Source organism: Schistocerca gregaria, chromosome 3, assembly GCF_023897955.1.
Source record: "Schistocerca gregaria isolate iqSchGreg1 chromosome 3, iqSchGreg1.2, whole genome shotgun sequence".
Taxonomy (NCBI): Eukaryota; Metazoa; Arthropoda; class Insecta; order Orthoptera; family Acrididae; genus Schistocerca; species Schistocerca gregaria.
In genome coordinates this window covers 597,380,667-597,403,453 of record NC_064922.1, presented here as the reverse complement: position 1 = coordinate 597,403,453, position 22,787 = coordinate 597,380,667, and the positions used below count along the sequence as shown (strand labels likewise).

At 39.6% G+C, this 22,787-nt stretch overlaps 1 protein-coding gene across 1 annotated transcript in view; it reads left to right on the top strand.

The window, feature by feature from the left end:
* LOC126355900 (attractin-like protein 1) overlaps nt 1–22,787 on the top strand; it is a 278,201-nt gene that overhangs the window by 53,911 nt on the left and 201,503 nt on the right. Inside the window, exon 6 of the mRNA XM_050006409.1 lies at nt 17,703–17,782. Within this exon, the coding sequence (XP_049862366.1) occupies nt 17,703–17,782 (80 nt within the window). The remainder of the gene's footprint in view (nt 1–17,702; nt 17,783–22,787) is intronic.

The window sequence follows — 22,787 nt, the reverse complement described above, 5'->3', positions numbered from 1 at the left end:
TGATAGCGTTACGGAGATGTTTAGCAAACTCAAGTGGCAGACTCTGCAAGAGAGGCGCTCTGCATCGCGGTGTAGCTTGCTGTCCAGGTTTCGATAGGGTGCATTTCTGGATGAGGTATCGAATATATTTCTTCCCCCTACTTATACCTCCCGAGGAGATCACGAATGTAAAAATAGAGAGATTCGAGCGCGAACGGAGGCTTTCAGACAGTCGTTCTTCCCGCGAACCATACGCGACTGGAACAGAAAAGGGAGGTAATGACAGTGGCACGTAAAGTGCCCTCCGGCACACACCGTTGGGTGGCTTGCAGAGTATAAATGTAGATGTAGATGTAGCATGGTGTAACACATTGGGGAAGGTGTTCACATACAGAAGGTTGTTGGTTCGAATCTTGTCAGGTACCTTAAATATTTCATAATTATTCAATTTTCATTAAATGAATTCATTGTTATTTTTATTCAGTTAATTGGTTTAAGTTTAATTTATATTCCTTTGTCAGATTATTTCAATAATTTCATTTGCTTTCACTTTTCTTCATATCATTCTTTTTCCACTTGAAATCTTCATTCCTGTGATTTTAATCAATTTTTCATATTAAATTTGATTTATTTTTTTTAATTTTATCATCCTTTTTATTCGCCCATGCTATTAGATTCATTGTTTCTATTACTCATTTTGCTTGGTTTTCATTTTACTTATAATCTCTCCTTTCATTTAAATCCTCAGTTGCAATATTTTGTCCATAATGTAATAGGAATTTAGGCTATATTTTGAATATTTGTGTGACAGTTTCCATCCAAAAAATTCACATCTTGTAACAAAAGATACATTTTTGATGCCATTGTGCAGTCAGTATAAGTACATAATTTCAAGTTTTTTTTTTTTTAACCGATAGATCATAGATTTCAAATATTTAAATATTATAATAGGTAAATATAATTGAATTCACATTCATGAGTGGAAAAGATTGATATAAAACAAAACTAAGAACAAATGAAAAAATTCATACAATGATTAAAATGACATGACAAAAAGAATAGAAATAAAAAATTTTAAACCAATTAATTGCATAGAAAGAATAATCAGTCATTTTGATAAAGGTTTAAAGATGAGGAGCTTTTAACCCATGCTCTCCAGCATGTGAGGGCCTTACCGTATGCATTACACCAAGCAACCAGTCAATACAATACTAATTTTTAACACTATTGTGGTCAATTAAAATTACGATTTATTTTTTTGTTGATTACTCGGAACCAAAGGCCCTTCAGGATGAATGGATGCCTATGTCACCACACAGATGATTTTAAAAAGTTGATCTCATCAGTGGGGAACTGTCCTTGTTAGTCTGGTGCAGCAAGGTGTGTGATATTCAGCCATAAATATCTTTGACCAATTGATCATCTACCTGATGATGTAAAGAATTGAATGACTAATACAGTTAGGTTCAAATACAAACCAAAATCGTGTCTACTCAACAACTGCTACTTCCCTGTACCTGTAGATAAATTTCTCTCTCTCTCTCTCTCTCTCTCTCTCTCTCTCTCTCTCTCTCTCTCTCTCTCTCTCTCTCTCTCTCTCTCTCTGTGTGTGTGTGTGTGTGTGTGTGTGTGTGTGTGTGTGTGTGTGTGTGTGTGTGTGTGTGTGTGCGTGTGTGTGTGTGTGTGTGTGTGTGTGTGTGTGTGTGTGTGTGTGTGTGTGTTGTTGGGGGGGGGGAGAGAGAGAGAGAGAGAGAGAGAGAGAGAGAGAGAGAGAGAGAGAGAGAGAGAGAGTGTGTGTGTGTGTGTGTGTGTGTGTGTGTGTGTGTGTGTGTGTATTGTGAAAAGTGTCTGTAACTGGTCAGCAAATTGCCACATTTTTCACTGGGAAAGAGTGCTATAATTGTAAAATTGACTGATTCCATTCCATAGAGAGAGGTGACAATTATGATTCATGGAACACACAAATAATAGATAATGTGTAGGTCATGCTACTTATGTACTTCAATTGCAAAGTGCAAGTCATATAGCCCGCAGTAATGGCAACAGAAAATCAATGTGAATGTGATCAGAAAGATGTTTCAGTATATGGAATACCATTAGGTAATGACTTTGTGTTCTGAACTGTGTCTTATTTCCTGTCATTTCGTTGATACGATTTGTATTTTTTTCATGTGGGTCATTTCTATATTGCTACATTGTGGTAAGTGTATGCTATTAGTAAGGAAGGGGTGGAGAACGACCATTTGGCATTGCCCTGATTTTCTTCGATGTATTCCATTGTAACATATTTAAAAGAACATCTTCAACCTGTGTGATAAGCCTGCAGTGGAAAGAGAGCTGGCCATTTGTTGAGCAAAATATGAAATTGTTTTTAAGGTGGAATCAGGGCAAATGACCTGTATCACTTGATTTGTCGAGTAACATCAAACTGGGTGATTTTGGACACCGGGAGGATATGAGGTAGTATGGTTTATTTGCTCTTTCGTGCTGCGTAGCAACGATTTTCATTCATTTTCACTTCGGTGTATCAATTATTTTAAGCGTGGGGTTTGTATTTATCATGTTCCATGACTTTTATTTTGGCTCGACTGTTTGCATAGGTTAATATCTGATGAACAGTCTCACTGTTTAAAGTTCACACAGTATCATCAAGTGAAAACTTTCTGCTTGACACAACTGGTGGGAGAATATTGTAATTGCAGTTGTCACCCAGCTTAGTAGTATATGGCATTGAGACAATTCCTGTACTAGTTTGTCAAGTTGTTTGTCTGAAGTTATTTTACAGAGATGGTTTTTACGAAATTGTATACTGTGTGGAATGATTTTGGTCAATACTGAAAATGTATAAAAGCAGAAAAGGTGCTAAAGTATGGTGGAATTACAACTTGGAACTTTTAGATAGAGCTGATCTTGATATTCAGTGTGGCAAATTATCATATAGAAAAGCATGTGATTTGCATAGTATACCTAGATTGACCCTACAAAATAAAGATTGGGAAAAACATTAAAAAAAAAAAAAAACTGGGAGGACAATTGAAACTAAATGAGAAAAAAGAAGAAATGTTGAAGCAAGGTATATTAAGGACTGCAGGTTGTGGATTTTCTTTCACTAAATTGGATATTAGATATTTAGTAAATGGCTATATTGATCAATGTGGCTGAAAAAAGAAGAAATTTTCTGACAGTTTAGCAGGAGAAGAATGGGAGGGCATCCAGTATTAAATAAGGAAAAAGAAGGAATGTTGAATAGTGATATAAGAAAACTGACCTTTAATATATAGAATTCATTATTTCAATTCTTATTACTTACTTGTAATGATGGACAACCTAAAATATGTTAAAAGTCACTAAAATCAAATAGGAAGAATGTAGAATTTTAAAAACATTGTTTTTTGTCCAAATTCCCCCAGGCATTTTGAAACTTTGTGCAAAGATTTAAAAACTACGTGTCCAAAAATCACCTCAATCCAGGGGATGATTTCGGATACTTCATTCACCTGTCTCAGACAAGTATGGGCACACATTTGCTTTCTGTTTTTAGGATATTTTATTTGTTACGCACACGCCCACGCGCACACGCACACGCACACACACACACACACACACACACACACACACACACACACACACACACACACACACACAACAACAACAACAACAACACCACCACTCTTGTAACAAACAATGCAATCTAATGAGGGTAGGGTCAGTTAGAAGAACCCCAAAAGTGCCCCACTTGTGACAGTATACTTCCCGGGACTGGATCAGACTCTGAATGTGGCTCTCCAGCAGGGATACGACTTCCTAAAATCCTGCCCCGAAATGAGATCAATCCTTCATGAAATCCTCCCCACTCCACCAAGAGTGTCTTTCGGCCGTTCACCTAACCTTCGTAACCTCTTGGTCCATCCCTATGAAATCCCCAAACTACCTTCCCTACCCTCTTGCTCCTCCTACCCTTGCAACCGCCCCCGGTGTAAAACCTGTCCTATGCACCCTCCCACCACCACCACCACCACCACCTACTCCAGTCCTGTAACCCGGAAGGTGTACACGATCAAAGGCAGAGCCACGTGTGAAAGCACCCACGTGATTTACTAACTGATCTGCCTACACTGTGACGCTTTCTATCTGGGAATGACCAGCAACAAACTGTCCATTCGCATGAATGGACACAGGCAGACAGTGTTCGTTGGTAATGAGGATCACCCTGTGGTTAAACATGCCTTGGTGCACGGCCAGTACATCTTGGCACAGTGTTACACCGTCAGAGTTATCTGGATACTTCCTACCAACACCAACCTATCCGAACTCCGTAGATGGGAACTTGCCCTTCAATATATCCTCTCTTCTCGTTATCCACCAGGCCTCAATCTCCGCTTCATCTCTGCCCTTACTCTTTGCCTTTAAAAAATGTCTGCTTGTGTCTGTGTATGTATGGATGGATGTGTGTGTGTGTGTGTGTGTGTGTGTGTGTGTGTGTGTGTGTGTGTGTGTGTGAGTGAGTGAGTGAGTGAGTATATACCTGTCCTTTTCTCCCCCTAAGGTAAGTCTTTCCGCTCCCGGGATTGGAATGACTCCTTACCCTCTCCCTTAAAACCCACATCCTTTCATCTTTCCTTTCCCTTCCCTCTTTCCTGATGAAGCAGCCGCCGGTTGCGAAAGCTCGAAATTCTGTGTGTGTGTTTGTGTGTTTTATTCATTGTGCCTATCTACCGGCACTTTCCTGCTTGGTAAGTCTTGGAATCTTTGTTTTTAATATATTTTACCCATGTGGAAGTTTCTTTCTATTTTATTTATATTAACAAGTAAATGAAGAGACGCATAGAATTTTCCTGAAAAATGTATGCCTATTATGTTTTTCGAAATCCCGTATACATGAAATCTGGTAAGGTACCCAGAACTGCTTTGCAACTCAATGCTTTGAGCTACAGACACAGAGGCAGGCCCCATTTGGTGGTCAGAAGTTGCTAATGTAGCAAGAATGAATAGTGTAGGTGCAAATTTTTTGAATATCACAGAATTTACCCTTGTAGTACAAAAATAAAGGTTTGAGCAGGAGTCAAACCATCGCCTCAGGCACGTAAGTCTTACGAAGCGCGAAAGCTAACCACTTAACCACCGAGAACTCTAATGTCTAGCACCTATGCACAGATACATAAGTGACGTAACAGACATGTAAAACTTTCCTTGCAATGTCAGAGTAATGCACCTTGCTACTTGTGTATTATGTTGTTTTTATGGTGTACTAAAGGTGTGCAAAGTTTGAAGTAAACCTGTTATACCAAATTGCGGCTTCCCCTTGTAAGATGACTTTTAGATTTTTTTAACAAGAGAAATGTAGATACATCTCTGTCTAAATGCTATAGCACAGTTGGCCCATCATGCACACACACTTTTGAACGCAGTCATTCCCACGCACCATCTGTGTCTCAACGTCACAAACAACTGAAGTCACCGTTGGGTTTAATTTATAGCAGTCAAATGACACGGATACTGGCACTGTACCTCATGTAATTCATGAAATGCAAGAGAGACAAATTGGAATCAGTACCTTGCTCCCAACATTTAACTTAAAATTACATATATAAAATTTATAATCTGCATTATTATTGGTCAAATGTTTGAGTGTAATAAAAACATGACTCACTTTGTCTACTGAAGAATCAGAAATGGCTAAATATCAGTTTTTCAAGCAAGGGTTTAATTGAACAAAAAGTTCTCGGGTTTCCAGACACATAAAGTAATTAAAATTACTCAGGCTTTCAGCCAAGCACTCCATGGCCATTGTCACATGGTATGACTGCCAATGGGCTGCTGGTACACCACTGTTGGCTGTGACATCACTTGTGCTCACAGCATCATCATATATAGGCTTATGCTGACTCAGCATTCAATGTGCCCACTTTAACTGTGTGGTAGTTGGATCCCATGCCATGCTAATTTGATATCAGATGCTGATAACCTGTCCCATGAGCTGAGACACTTAATCAAGGTCTTCAGTGATGGCTGTAATGCCCATCAAATAAATGAATGGTTTCATGCAAGACTCACAACAAGATCACTGATGAACAGCAGAAAACATACGTCCTTTTTTGCCATTCTGTGGTTCCGTGTCAGGCAAGATAAGCCGCTTGCTGAAACGATAAAAGATGAAATCAATCTTCAGGCCTCCGAGAAAAATCCATCAATTACTGGGACCCGTTAAACATGCAGCAGATCTCAGAACACCTGGTGTCTACAAGATACCTTGTGAATGTGACCAGCCTTACTTCGGACAAACAGTACATGCTGTGGAGCAACACAGGAAGGAGCATGAAGAGGTTTTATTGCCTATGCTGCTCCAAGAAATTTGCTTTAGCTGAATGTGCTGTAGAAAATGGACATTGGATGAAATTTGGAAGACATCCATCATGGCTTGCATAAATTTCTTCTGAGATTATGTAATTAAAGAAGCCATTGAAATAAAAATCACAAATAACACCTTAAACAGAGACAGTGGCCTGCAGCTCAGCACAGCATGGGCTTCAGTGGCCATGGGCCATGCAGTTGAAGCAGCTGCATTGAACGCAGAGTCAACATATGCCCATATACAGCAATGCTGCAGGCACCAGTGACACCACAGCTGGCAGCTAATGTATGTAAGAGGCCTAACAGAAGCCCACTGGCAGTCGTACCACTTGACAATGACCAAGGAGTGCTTGGGCAAAAACTCATGTAATTCTAATCACTTGATGTGGCTGGAAACCAAGAACTTTTTATTCAATTTTACCACTGAGAGACTCTGCATTCTTACAAGAGTTAAATTTCTTGAACTTGCCCAAGCTAATTAAGAAAAATTTAATTACTTATTTTAGGGAAACTTTTTGTTCAGTTTTTGATCACCGCACACAGTGTGGGAAATGGACAAATGATGTATGAAATAGACCAGTGTGTGGTGTAATTTTGCAAAGGATTTAATAGCTTGAAAGAAATGAGTAATTGAGGAAAACTTAATTGTAATTTGAGGGGAAAATTGAAATCTTTCATGAACAGCTGCTGCAGCTTATGTAAACAAAGTGTCAAACAGTTCACCTCTTCGAGGCCAAGCCATTTTGCACATAAAAAGTTGCATTGGTGTGATATTTAATTGTCAAAATGACTTTCTTCAAATCAAGTACTAAATTTGAGACATTTTGAGAACAGAAGACATCAGGAAAGCCATTTTCTAAATGTTTCTCTGATAAGGCCTCAGTGTTACTGTAGCTCTATAGATGAGTATTGTTTCTCTGGCAGCCATTAGCTCTTTAGTTTTATTTTATTTTACACATCCAGGACTTACATATACAATATAATTAAAATGCAACATGATAAATAAAAGGGCAGTACAGAAGTACAAGATACTGAAAGTAATAACATAATACATGAAGACACATTTGGTTTTCTATTAAATGGACTGCAGGGTGATGGCCTTATCACTTGCGGTTTAAAGATCTTCTGCAGTGCAAGGATCAGGCAGGTTTCTACAAACCAGGAGATATTGTGTGCCCTGTAGATCGCCACCCTCACAGAATTCCTTCTCAGTGGTGTAACCCTATTTCTTGAGGTTTACCTTGCATCTTGACACTCCTGTCCTTAGTTGGTTTAGAGCCTTCCAGGTTGCATATGGTAAATGAAAGCCCATGGCAGGTTCCTGTTCGATGTTCCTCCTTTCCATTTTGGTTAATGAATCTTGCCATAGCTCTGTTCAGTGAGATCCAGGTGCCGACAGAATTACTGACGTCGTGTGCATGAAGCTCCTCCTTGACCTAAGTCTAGGTCTTCCTGCTTCTTGTCCGAACAGGGGTTACCTGGGGTCAGTATCCTGCTTATTCTTCTCAATTTCTGTGGATGCCAGGTGGCGCTATACCCATTACTTGATAGATTTTGGTGACAGGAGTCGGTCGCAGGCAACTAGTCACAGTGTGTGCAGTCTCATTTAATTCCAGGTCCACCGGTTTAGCATGTGTGGAGTTGTGCCAAACTGGTGCTACATATTCTGCTGCAGAGAAGCATAGTGCCAAGGTGGATGTGCTGAGCACATTGGCCAGTAAGTTTATGTATGACGTTCCAAGCAGATACTTTCAGCCTTGTTTCTTGGCAAAGATCTTTGAGTGTGAGACTACAGTCCAACTTTACTCCTAAGTTCTTTGGAGTATCATAGTGGCATAGTTGTTGTCCTCTCCATGTAATGGCTTCCCATTTTCTCACATTAAAGTCGTAGAATTGCGTCTTTCTGGGATTTGGCTTCAGCTGGTTATCATCATCATACTTGCCGGGATCATCGAGGGCTACTGTCAGCTTCATTTCCACTTCCTATTTTGCCATGAGCTGCAGTTGCTGTGTCATCTGCATAAATAATGAGGGTTGATTGGTTCGTCGTTAGTATAGATGCTGTACAGCAAGGGTGCCAATACATTACCTTGAGGGAGACCATTCTTCAAGGACCTCCATCAGCCCTTCCTGTTTTGCAGAGTGACAAAAAAGCCTCCTGTTTTGCAGCAAACAGTGGCTGATGGATGTTAATTAGTAATTTTTTGTAACTGAATATACCTTTCTAATCAACTTCTTGTGGTTGATGTCATACAATGCTGACAGATGAATGCCACTCTTGTGACTTATTCTCTTTTTTATCCATCTTCTATAGACTGAGTCAGATTGAATATTTGACCACAGCATGACCTTCCTTGGCAGAAACCTGACTGTTCATTCATAAGGTTCTTATCAACATGTTGTGAGGTGCGATTGAGGGTCAGCCTTTCCAGGACTTTGTACAGTTGGCAAAGCATAGAAACTGATCAGAAGTTTTTAGAGTCAGTTGGTTCCTTTCCAGGCTTCAGAAGTTCTACAACAGTGGCTTTGTGCCAGATTGTAGGGATCTGTAATTTTGAAATGCAGATGTTAATTAAATTTAAGATTTGTTGCTTTGTTACTGACCCAAACATTTTAATTTGCTCTGGTCTTAGATCATCTAGGCCTGCAGCTTTATTGTTCTTCATATATTGCAAAGTTGCTTCCAGGTCTTCCATGGTGAAGGAGCACCACTGTAATCTTCCTCATCAGTATTTCTTTGAAGCCTCCTGTCTGCAGTTCTTCTTTTAATTTTATCATTTAACTGTAGGTGATGTGCAGTTTGCTCAGGTTTACATCAAATAAACTTGGAGAAGAACCTGTGCGGTCACTGTTAAGTTTCTTCAGGCAGGTTCCACGCCTTATGGCTGTCCTGTTTCACAAGTAGTTGTGTCACTATACCACACCATTTCTCTCTTCTTATTGCTAATATAGCATTCAATAGTTCCTTGGCTGTTCAAGTTGCAAAACCTCAGGAAAATGTTAGAGGGGTTGGATGTACAAATACTATGTATACAGGGAGCCGTATTCCAGAAACGGGGTATTACGCCACATGCCAATTAAAGCACAGATCATAACATCAGGTCAACATCCAATAGGTGTGATTGAGGTGTCAGATAAAGAGATAACAGTGACATAGGTACATCAGTTCTGTGATGGACACACTGTGACAATCGAAATAATGACTGCCTTAGGAAGATTTTACATAGCTAATCATTATTTTCAATGCAGGCAGGACATTCAGCCACACATAGCAAACTTAAAAACTGCAGCAATTCTGGATTGACATGACACACACATTTTCGTAATGGCTGCTAACACAAAATCAAGATTGTGTCATAGCAGAGTAACAAACAAAAGAGGACTTTGCCTTCAATACTATACAATAACTTGACCTTCATATCACGAGTAGACCACTTGAACCCACCTGCTTTCCAAAATCAGACAGTTGCAACAGCAAATACAGGTATCACCTTCGCAAACTCGAAAGTCAGTGACCACATTGCCAACTGGAAGGTCTATGATGGGCTTAACAACAACTGACCATAATCTCATTTACTTCACAATTGCAAATGCAGATTATGATTTAGACACTAACATCCAGCCTGAGCGACTATACAGTTTACACTGAGTGAATTGGGAGCTTTTAAATGTAGAGTTCAAGATACAACCACTGAAGGAAGTGAATTTGATGTTGATGCCAAAGCAGACGGATTGGTGTGAGCGCTGCAAGTGGCCCAAGACAAGGCAATCCCAGTGTTCTTTAGGAAGTCAAAAGGGTTAAAAATTCTCTGAAGTCCCCCTACAGTCCTTAGGATGTAAAGCAAGGCAGGTGAGGAGATACTACCAAAGATCTGTAGGGGAAACAGAATGACAAAGAAAGCAGATTTTCTATTGAACAGTCAAACAACTACACCAGGCGATTAGAAAAAGGGAACGTACATTAAGAACCAAATGGTAAAAGATGTTTAGGGTTTTCCATACAAACTTGCAGCAAATAAGGTTCAATCACCTACTATTTTATCAACTCTGAGAAGATCCGATGGCACAATGACACCAGACTGGGAAACATCAGTCTGGTACCTACTAGAACTTTGTTGCCAGACGACAGAGTGTTCCATCAGCACCTTTGCTCTGAATTACTGTAACAGCATGTGAATAACAGTGTTGTGATTCCATTCACTTAGCAGGAAGTGAGACTGGCAATAATGAACTTACAGAAGAAGAAAGCATCAGAGCCTGATAGAATACTGGCAGAAGTGTTACATCAGCTAGTGTACCAAATTGTGCCATATATAACAATGTTATTAAATGAATGTTGTCTACACGGTTGGGTCGAATGTCATCTGCAGGGTTGGGTGCCCAGAATCTGTAAAATCTCGAATATCATTAGTCTAAAAAAAAAAGTGCATGGAAAACAAACTAATGACAGCAGCGTACAAAACAGTCTATATGTAACTAAAGGGAATATTATCAACAACAAGAAGTCCCACTATCGGAATAAGTGACCAGCCTGTGAGAAGAAAAATGTGTGTAGATACCTTGGAATTAACATCGCCGAAAAGCAAAACTTCCACATACAAGTAGAAATCGTCTGCCTGAGAGACATTAAAATTCTAAATAATTTGGCAATTGGTCAAAGTAGTTTTCAACTGCCACTAAGTGCAGTAAGAATGTGCCACAGTGCAGTTTTACTCGCTTTTGTGAGCCATGAGTTGAGCATTTGGCCTCACAGTGCCAGAAAGGTAAGGACAGTGCAAACTCTATGGTGAGCACAGAGAAGTGTACACCTGCGCCTGAGGTGCGTACAGAACAACACCGGCTGAGGTGTTGCTGGTGATGTTAGGCTTGCTGCTCTAGACATAGCAGTAAGAAAGAGAGGTGCACAAACATTGGCTCAAAAAGTGTGAATATGATAAGTAAAGAAGATACTGGGCACAAGGGCTCTATCAGATAAGGAAATAATAGCATGCATTGATAGAGAATGGCAGAAAATCTGGGACAGGGCAGAAACTGGGAGGAAGACTCACCAGTTCTTCTGAATGTAGAAGAAAGAACAAGAATGACGTACTTCCTTTCGACCAGGGGAACAATACACTACCTGTCGGGACATGGTCCATATCCCAGCTGCGTACTAAAAGTAGGACAGCGAATGTGAAGCATTCGATACCCCAGATCACTTCGTCTGGGAGTGTGCCATTACAAAAGTGTTACAGACCAAGACAGGAATGCGTTTGGAAATGCAGCAGTCTATAATACAGTAAGTAATGATGAACTGTGGCATAAGCCAAACTGTCTTACACCTAAGATATCAGCGTATGAACTGCAAGCATACATGGTTGAGAGAGAACCAGCAAGAGGCCTCACATCATGATAATGAGACGCACCACAGCAGAACACCCACCTACAATTGCCTTCTGGGAACTGGGGAAGACGAACCTTGGAGAGGACCAGGAAGGACTTCTTCAGACCCTGACAGCCAGTTCGCAATGTGTACACCTTGGTTCGGAAAGCTTCACCCCTGTTAATCCTGAGTTGCATTTCAGTTTGCTTGGGGATAATCAAAAAATAATAACATACAGTCAGGTACAGTGACCACGGAGGCCTGTAATATAAGGCTGAATCATCTGTAGAATTTTTCACAGAGCACAACTGAATCATAGCTAACACTTGGTTTAAGAATCATGAAAGAAGGTTGTACACATGGAAGAACCCTGGAGATACTAAAAGGTATCAGATAGTTTTAAATTGTAAGACATTTCCAGGGGCAGATGTGGACTCTGACCACAATCTATTGGTTATGATCTGTAGATTAAAACTGAAGAAACTGCAAAAAGGTGGGAATTTAAGGAGATGGGACCTGGATAAACTGGAAGAACAAGAGGTTGTACAGAGTTTCAGGGAGAGCATAAGGGAACAATTGACAGGAATGGGGGAAAGAAATACAGTAGAAGATGAATGGGTAGCTTTGAGGGATGAAGTAGTGAAGGCAGCGGAGGATCAAGTAGGTAAAAAGATGAGGGCTAGTAGAAATCTTTGGGTAACAGAAGAAATATTAAATTTAATTGATGAAAGGAGAAAATATAAAAATGCAGTAAATGAAGCAGGCAAAAAGGAATACAAACGTCTCAAAAATGAGATCGACAGGAAGTGCAAAATGGCTAAGCAGGAATGGCTAAAGGACAAATATAAGGATGTAGAGGATTATCTCACTAGGGGTAAGATAGATACTGCCTACAAGAAAATTAAAGAGACCTTTGGAGATAAGAGACCCACTTGTATGAACATCAAGATGGCAACTCAGTTCTAAGCAAAGAAGGGAAAGCAGAAAGGTGGAAAGAGTATATAGAGGATCTATACAAGGACAATGTACTTGAGGACAATATTATGGAAATGGAGGAGGATGTGCATGAGGATGAGATGGGAGATGCGATACTGCGTAACGAGTTTGACAGAGCATTGAAAGACCTGAGTCGAACCAAGGCCCCCGGAGTAGACAACATTCCATTGGAACTACTGACGGCCTTGGGAGAGCCAGTCCTGACAAAACTCTACCGTCTGGTGAGCAAGGTGTATGAAACAGGCGAAATACCCTCAGACTTCAAGAAGAACATAATAATTCCAATCCCAAAGAAAGTAGGTGTTGACAGATGTGAAAATTACCGAACAATCAGTCTAATAAGCCACAGCTGCAAAATACTAACACACATTCTTTACAGACGAATGGAAAAACTAGTAGAAGCCGACCTCGGGGAAGATCAGTTTGGATTCCGTAGAAATACTGGAACACGTGAGGCAATACTGACCTAACGACTTATTTTAGAAGAAAGATTAAGGAAAGGCAAACCTACATTTCTAGCATTTGTAGACTTAGAGAAAGCTTTTGACAATGTTGACTGGAATACTCTCTTTCAAATTCTAAAGGTGGCAGGGGTAAAATACAGGGAGCGAAAGGCTATTTACATTTTGTATAGAAACCAGATGGCAGTTATAAGAGTCGAGGGACATGAAAGGGAAGCAGTTGTTGGGAAGGGAGTAAGACAGGGTTGTAGCCTCTCCCCGATGTTATTCAATCTTTATATTGAGCAAGCAGTAAAGGAAACAAAAGAAAAATTCAGAGTAGGTATTAAAATCCGGGGAGAAGAAATAAAAACTTTTGAGGTTCGCCGATGACATTGTAATTCTGTCAGAGACAGCAAAGGACTTGGAAGAGCAGTTGAACGGAATGGACAGTGTCTTGAAAGGAGGGTATAAGATGAACATCAGCAAAAGCAAAACGAGGATAATGGAAGGTAGTCTAATTAAGTCGGGTGATGCTGAGGGAATTAGATTAGGAAATGAGACACTTAAAGTAGTAAAGGAGTTTTGCTATTTGGGGAGCAAAGTAACTGATGATGGTCGAAGTAGAGAGGATATAAAATGTAGACTGGCAATGGCAAGGAAAGTGTTTCTGAAGAAGAGAAGTTTGTTGACATCGAGTATAGATTGAAGTGTCAGGAAGTCATTTCTGAAAGTATTTGTATGGAGTGTAGCTATGTATGGAAGTGCAACATGGACAATAAATAGTTTGGACAAGAAGAGAATAGCTTTCGAAATGTGGTGCTACAGAAGAATGCTGAAGATTAGATGGGTAGATCACATAACTAACGAGGAGGTATTGAATACGATTGGGGAGAAGAGAAGTTTGTGGCACAGCTTGATGAGAAGAAGGGATCGGTTGGTAGGACATGTTCTGAGGCATCAAGGGATCACTAATTTAGTATTGGAGGGCAGCGTGGAGGGCAAAAACCGTAGAGGGAGACCAAGAGATGAATACTCTAAGCAGATTCAGAAGGATGTAGGTTGCAGTAGGTACTGGGAGATGAAGAGGCTTGCACAGGATAGAGTGGCATGGAGAGCTGCATGAAACCAGTCTCAGGACTGAAGACCACAACAACAACAACAACAACAACATCTGGTCCAGTGCAACCAGTCCATCGTTCAGTAATCCCTAGATTTAAGAATTCCCTCACCTCCCGATGCCAGTGTGGTGGTGCCTCATCCTGTTGGTAAATGAAGTCATTGAAATCAGTCTCTAACTGTGGGAAAAGTAAGTTCTCAAGTATATTGTGATACATGCTTCCTGTAACAGCAATCTCAGCAAAGGAAAATGGACCATACATTTTTCCTGTGAAACTGCACAAAACACACTAGATTTTGGAGAGTCCCTCTCATGTTGTACAACTTTGTGTGGTTGTTCAATACCCCATATTCTCACCTTTCCATTTGAGTGGGATGTTGCCTCGTCAGTAAACACAAAGTGTGGAAGAAAACTGTCTTGCCAAGAATGAAATTACAGAACTTTACACATTGTTGTTTGTCACCTTCATGAAGAGTTTGTAGTAGCTGAGTTTTTTATGGTTTCATGTGTAAACATCGATGTAACACACACCAGCCGGACATGGGGGCATGTTGAGCATCGTGCGCCACAGTGAACTAATTTCTGCGGATGAAACTATGATGGATGTGTTTCACGTCTTTTGTCAGACACTCAGGGATGGCCCAGCGATTCCAAACAACCTGTTTCTTGGAATTGTTCATGCCATCGTCTAATGCTCTGTGCTGTAGGTGGATCCACAGCAAACCTAGTATGAAAGTCATGCTGACCAGTCAATACTGACCTGCACTGAGCAAAACATAGAACACAAACCACATTCTGTTGTCCTGACACCATTTTTATGAAAACTGAAGTGGGTGCACACTGCTGCTATCTGGCGGGAACAATATAAATCTCGAGAGTTTGCTCTTTCCAACAGTACATTGTTCACGCACATATCTCAAATAACACAATACTAATGATTTTTTAAATCAGATGATTCTTTTTGATATACTCTGTATTGTGTGTTTTATTCATGCCAGTTCATGTGCAACATTAAGTCTGTACTGTTATATAGATAACAAACTAAAACAAAAAACAAATAACAAAACAAAATAACGTCACGAGTTGTTTCTTCAGAGATTGGGTCAGCTTCAAATAGGTGTTTGTATTTCTGGAGGAGAAATCTTGAATCGTTATTGAGTCTAGGGATGGAAGAGGTTCTGCATCCCCTAGGAATATATCTATGAGGGATGATTCTAACCAATTTGATAAACCTATCATGCATCTCTGAGTTTGGCTCAAGCTTTACGACTTGTTTATTGATTTCACGGTTGAACTTCTCCCACTGCGCTTGCTTAAAATTGAATTGTCTTTTAAATTGAATTGTCTTTTAAATTGAATTGTCTTTTAAATTGAATTGTCTTTTAAATTGAATTGTCTTTTAAATTGAATTGTCTTTTAAATTGAATTGTCTTTTAAATTGAATTGTCTTTTAAATTGAATTGTCTTTTAAATTGAATTGTCTTTTAAATTGAATTGTCTTTTAAATTGAATTGTCTTTTAAATTGAATTGTCTTTTAAATTGAATTGTCTTTTAAATTGAATTGTCTTTTAAATTGAATTGTCTTTTAAATTGAATTGTCTTTTAAATTGAATTGTCTTTTAAATTGAATTGTCTTTTAAATTGAATTGTCTTTTAAATTGAATTGTCTTTTAAATTGAATTGTCTTTTAAATTGAATTGTCTTTTAAATTGAATTGTCTTTTAAATTGAATTGTCTTTTAAATTGAGCAGTATCTGACTTCACCACTGCTGCCACAGTGCAGATCACTGGTCAATGCATTCAGGAGGACAATGGTTCAATCCCGCGTCCAGCCACCCTGATTTAGGTTTTCCAAGATTTCCCTAAATCGCTTCAGGCAAATGCCAGGATGGTTCCTTTGACAGGGCAAGGCTGACTTCCTTTCCCATCCTTCTCTAATCTGATGAGACCAATGACCTCACTGTTTGGTCTCTTCCCCCAAATCAACCCAACTGGTTGATGCTGAGTGAGAAGGAATGGTCCCAAAACTTCCTTCTTTACCTGCTGGGCAATATGATCACTCACAAATATGTTGTGTGGGTTATACTGTCCGCGTCATCTCCCACTGTTGAAGGAGCATGTATTAACATCAACCCCATCTGTCAAGCCCATTCTACAAGATTTTATTCATTCTTTTTAGTCTCCAGGTATCACCCAGATGTGCTATAGCTTTTGAAGTCACCTGCGACCAGCTTTATTGACTGGGATTGAAAATTAGGGTATTCCATGAACTTGAACTCAGCATTTGGTGTTTATGCACTGATGTCACCATGTGTGACTGAATCTCAACAGTCATGACTTCTATATCGCTTTGGGGGGGGGGGGGGGGGGAGACCTGTTGACAGAATGTTTAAGCCAGGTCTGTTTCTGGGGGTGTGAGCCATGAGGTAAGGTGTTGTGAGGTTGTGTTGTGTAGGGCTGGACAAGTAATTGTGTAGGTTCTGTGGATGGCAGAATACCACTGTGGGAGGTGTTGGAAGGATAGTGGGCAGGACATTTCTCATTTAAGGGCACAAGAGGTAGTCAAACTTTGGTGGAGAATGTAATACAGTTGCTCCAGTCGTGGGTAGTACTGAGTTGTGAAGGGAATGCTCCTCTATGGCTGAGAGGTGTGACTTTCGTATGTGGTGGAAGATTGGAAAGATAAGGCATGGGAGATTTGTTTTTTTACAGGTTTGGGAGGATCATTACGGTCTGTGAAGGCTTCAGTGAGACCCTTGGTATATTTCGAGTGGTTCTGCTCGCCACTGCAGATGCAACGACCATGGGTGGCTAAGTTGAATGGAGGGGTCTTCTTGGTATGGAATGGGGTGGCAGCTGTCGAAGTGGAAGTATTGCTGGTGGTTAGTAGGTTTGGTATGGACAGAGGCACTGAAGTAGCTATCTTTGAGGTGGAGGTCAACATCCAGGAAGGTGGCTTGTTGGGGTGAGTAGGATCAGGTGAAGCAAATTGGGGAGAAGTTGTTGATGTTCTGGAGGAATGTGGATAGGGTGACCTTACCCTTGATCCAGTTCACGAAGATGTCGTGAATGAATATGAACCAGATGAGGGCTTTAGGATTCTTGGTGTTTAGGCAGGATTCCTGTAGATGGCCCATGAATAGGTCGGCTTGCTCATTTTGGCAGTTCAGTTGGTAAAGTTCACTTTTCTCACAAAGTGGTGGAAGTATGTTAAATACCTGTCACTGACCCATTTCTCTTTGTCATATGCTGTGAGGGATATATTGTAATTTCCAAAGAATGTTTTGAAACACACTTATGAACAATTGTAACTATATAAAAGGTATTACAGGACTTCACATAGTGTTCCGAAGAGCTCTGCCTTCAATCCAGTATGTCCAGTATGTGTTACTTATGTCTAAGATTTTATTGTGTTGATGCAATTTGTCAGTTAATACAACATGGTTTTTAAAGGTAATGTGTGGGAAACACATCACATGGACAGCAAGAATGTTCCACAGCCACGTTACGGCCATTCTGCTGTTCTTTTTGGGGTGAGTTATTTATATAATTACTAATTTCAAATTTATGTTGCTAATTGAAATAGGAAATCCGATAAATTTTCATGAAACTTGCACTTTTCCAGTATTGAACGTTTCTAAATTTGAACTGCTAAACAGTATTCCAAACATCAGATCACTAAGATTTGGAAATGGTTTTCGTTTTTTGTAGAACTTTTAAATGTTTATTTCCATACCTACATGTGCTTTGCATACATATTTTAGTATAGTTGCTACTTAATAGAACACTCAAATCTAGCTCATAGGGATTTTATTTCTGGATCTGTGAAATCCTGGCCGGTTTTTAGTATTTGTGTATTACATATTAAAGAAATAAAATGAGCTTCAGCATCTCTGCCTACCTTTAGAGGAAAAGATGGATTTCAGTTATAGAAAACTGCAGTTCCTTTTAGCTGTATCATCATACATGAGTCAAGAATTGTTCAGTGGAAAAAGTCAGTTACTAAAAGCAAAAGTGAATATAGTGCAATAAAAAAAGTGAAATTGTGTATAAAGTGGTCTTCTGACTATTTCACTTGGAGGAGGAAAAAATTTTTGTAAAAGGAAAAGCTAAATAAGAAGTTGTAAATGCTGTAGGAAAGAAAATTTACTAAAAATTCCCATTACAGTAGAGTTGAGATTGCAGGAAATCAGCGTGAGTGAAAATAAACTGTTACAATTTCAACTTCTAGAACACCAACTGTACACTGTAAGCAGTTAACTGGCTACAGAGTAGCTACAAAAATTGAGGAGAAGCAAGTAGTAATGAAAGATGATGGTTTTTTTTTTTTTTTTTGGGGGGGGGGGGGGGGTGGCAGATGGCTGAGAGGGGGAAGGATGAAGAGGAAACCACAACAGGTGACTGATTTTGTGGTGTACCATTTAGATGTGTGGGAGGATGATTCTGAAGGCTTATCAATCTGCAACTTTAGGAGATGCTACTGAAATGAGAATAAAAGTATACATGTATGGTAAAATGTAAACACCACTCACAAATTAGGCCGTGAGACAGTCCCATCTTATCAGATGTTGCCTCTATAGCAATACAAGGAGTGAACTATGAGCCTGGGAAATGTGGTCAGTATGTCCCCTATCCCTGTTGTTGTTATTGCCAGCAAATGAATCCTGCTGATGTCACTGCTTCTTTATTCAAGCAGCTCCTCATGTGGCATCATGAGGCTGTGTGGACCCTGTGCTTGAGCTCCTTTCCTCAGAAAAAATCTGAGAAGGTATGAAGAATGGAACCCAGGTCCTACTGCAACGAAGGCAGTGACCCCAATCTCTTGGTTTTGGACACAGTCTTCTTTTGTCAGTATAGGTAAATGACAGTTGTCGGTGCAAAATGATGTGCCTGTAGAGATCCTGGACAATTTCAGCCTATTCTGCTTTGCACAAAAATTATGGGTAAAGACACAAGGTAATAGTGGTTTACAATAATTGAAAAATAGAGTTCTAAAAATAAAAAGATTTTCATATTGTTATGTACACCCATTCTTTCACTGTTGCAAATTCCATATTGTTTATCTTGTGAATAAGATTAACTGCTTTATTTTGACTCTGGTTTCCATATTTAATGCCTTATAACAAACACTTTCAGGTAAAATTGTTATTTCCAGTGGTAATTTCACCAGTGGAACCACTGATATGAAACGCTATGTATCCAAGCAAAGTATTTATATGAGAGCTTGACATGGTGTCAAGTGAATATATATACATCCACGACAACCGATTATTATTCCAATATTTTTATTGCAGTCTGTTGTCACGTTTATCTTAATATTGATGACCACTTCTCTTCAAATTTCAGACATCTTCAGATCAATTGTAATTGAGCACTCCCTCAGTTATATGTGCTATGTGCAGCTTCCATATAGCAGCTACACACAACACACAGAACTGATGGGGTGCTCCAAAACTACAATTGATCTAAAAATGTCAAATTTTGAATGGCACCAGTAATCATTTTCATGACACATTATGCAACAATAGACTGGAATTAAAAATATTGTTATGAAGTAGTTATAGACACATGTATAATTATAATAATTACAATTTCTTGTGTAGATGCTGAAGGTGCTTGAAACAGTTACATGAAACATGTGTGGGCAAGGAACAAACTAAAATTCATTGCAAAATACGAATTATAGCTAATCTTGTACAGTGTAGAAAAGATTTTCAACTGAATTAAGATTGCTTACAGACGGGGAGTGTTTTGGGAACACAACAGTGATTGGGGATCTGAGGTTTTAATATATTAGTTAACAAATCTGTTTTTGAGAGAAAAGAATGTAGGTAGCCCCTTCTCTCATCACCTCCTCAGTAATCCATTTGACAAAATCACAGCCCACTCATAATAATTTCTTCTCCGAAGGGAAAATCTATGAACAAAACAATGGAACTACTATAGGCCCTTGCTTGGTGCCATCTTAAGCCAATCTGTTTATGAGCTTCATGCAGGAATCTTTGATATTAGTTCAGCACCCTAACCTACTTCATTTCTTAATTCATTGATGGTATTTTCATGGTCTGGGCCCATAGAGAGTACAGCTATGGCTCTTTTGGCTCTGTCCTCCGAAGTCGCACTTGCGCACACTCTTGCTCTTATGCACCTACACAGTGTCCGCTGAACTAACACTGGCAAGGCTACATTTTGACTGGTGGATTGGCTTGGCTGTGACGGGGGTAGATGGAAAGGGAAGTTGGTGGCTAGTGGATTTGAGCAAGACAGCCAGTTTGCTGGCTAGGAGCAAGGGAGGGAGGGATGGCAGGCATACAGGCTATGCATGTGATGCATAACTGTAGGAGCACTGAAGGTGATTGGGGAGGTGAATTGGGAGAGGGTGACAGGACAGAGGAAGGAGAAACTGATGGGTGGAGGGTTTGTGGATAGTAGGTTATCTGAGATGAGGCAATGATGATCACAGTGGCAGATAATGTGTTGTAAGTGTAACTCCCCATCTGCTTAGTTCAGAGAAGCTGGTGGTGGAGGGAAGGATCCATATGACACAGGTTGCGAAGCGGCCATTGAAATGGAGCATGTTGTGCTCAGCTGCATGGTGTATCACCTGGTGGTCAACTTTGTTCATAGCAGCTGTTTGGCGATGGCCGTTCATCCTGGTGGACAGCTGGTTGGCGGGCATACCAACTTAAAAAGCTGTGTAGCATTTGCAGCAGGGTGGATATATGACATGGCTGCTTTCACAGATTGCCTGACCCATGATGAGGTAGGATAAGCCGTGACAGGACTGGACTAGAAAATGTGAATTGTTAGAGATAAAAGACTGTTGGAGAACATGACAGCAAGTCAGTAGCTGAGAAAGCAGTGAGTCAAAATTGTATATCCTACATTTTGTACTATCTGCACATTAGGCAACACATAAGCAAACGAAGGAGAAATTTGGAAAATGAATTTAAGTTGAAAGAGAAAAAATAAAAACATGAAGGTGTATTGTTGATATTGTAATTGACAGAGATGGCAGAGTACTTGGAAGGTAAGTTGAAAATGAGATAATACAATGAAAATCAATATGAGTAAAATGAGGGTTATGAAATGTTGTCAGATTCAATCAGGTGATATGGAGGGAATTAAATTAGGAAATAACATAGTAAAATTAGTAGACAAGTTTTGCTATTTGGGAACAAAATAACTGGCTACGGCAGAAGTAAAGAGGATATGACATGAATAGTGGGACTAACAAGAAAAATCTTTCTGAAAAAGAGAAAATTGGTTACATCAGATATAAATTTAAAGAACTGGAACTCTCTTTCTGAAGGTATTTGTTTGGAGTGTAGCCTTGTGTCGAAATGAAAAGTGATGTTACAAAAAAACTTACATACTGACAGAAAATTTATAAACTGGGAGAAGAACAGTAACCAAGAAAGTAATTAAATTTTCTACACTGTTCTGTGTATTTATGTACCAGGCCCCAATCAGCTGCAGGTGAATGTTGGTCTGTCCTTAGTTTAATATCTTTTTACATTGTAACTTAAAATATTGGGGAGTTCATCAGTAGATTAAACGACCCATCTGTGAACAGTATTGGGATAACAAATGTCAACATACTTTGACACTGTTTTCAACATAACAAGTGTTTCTTTTAAAAAAAGTGAAATTATTGTATGTTGTGTTTTTGCAACAAGTAATAACTCACAATTTTTTGTTACATTTAATTGCTTTGTGGTTACTTGTAACCACTCTCTTCCAGAATAAAGGAAGAAAGATTAGTTTTTTACTTTCTCTGTCTGATAGGCTCAGAGACCTTAAGCAATTGAAAGAAACAATGGAAAAGCAAAATGAAGTTGACCATACAATGATCTGAAAATGGCCCTTGAATATGCAAGTCTGGTGCTTCCTCGAATCATTCCCCATCTTAAAAATATGATGATGGTACTCAGTGGATTGAGTAAAAACATAGTGGATGCATAAGTAGCTCATACACACATAAACAAGATAGTTATTGTGGCTCAGCTTTTGAACTTGCACTCTAGAGAGACATTTTGACAAAGCATGTAGGGGTAAGTTAATGATTGCATACAAGAATTGAGATTTGGGGCAACTATTTGAGGAGGCTTGGGGGGATAGGAGTCACTCATGTCAACTGTGTTTGAAGAGTGCTCAAACTGCGCATTACCACAGTTTGGCAGTGATCGAATGAATTGACAGCTGGTTGGTGATCATGCCCATATAAAGGCAGGTAGCAAAAGAATGGATTGAGTGGTATACCACACCATGTCAGAGGTATACCGAACTTTGTTAGCAGCCATTTCATGTAACAGCTTGTCTGAAACTGCTGGATGGCTTTATATTTAGGAAGGATCACCTTCTAGCCATCCATCTCTGAGTGCTCAGTGCCACTGTGCTGTCAATAATACGTACAAGCCAGTAGAAGTAGTTGCTTTCAGAATGACTTCAAGAGTTATTTCATAATGTGTGGAGGGATTATGAATGGACTGACAGTGGCTCTGAAAATCATTACCGCAATTGTCAATTATTGTGTAA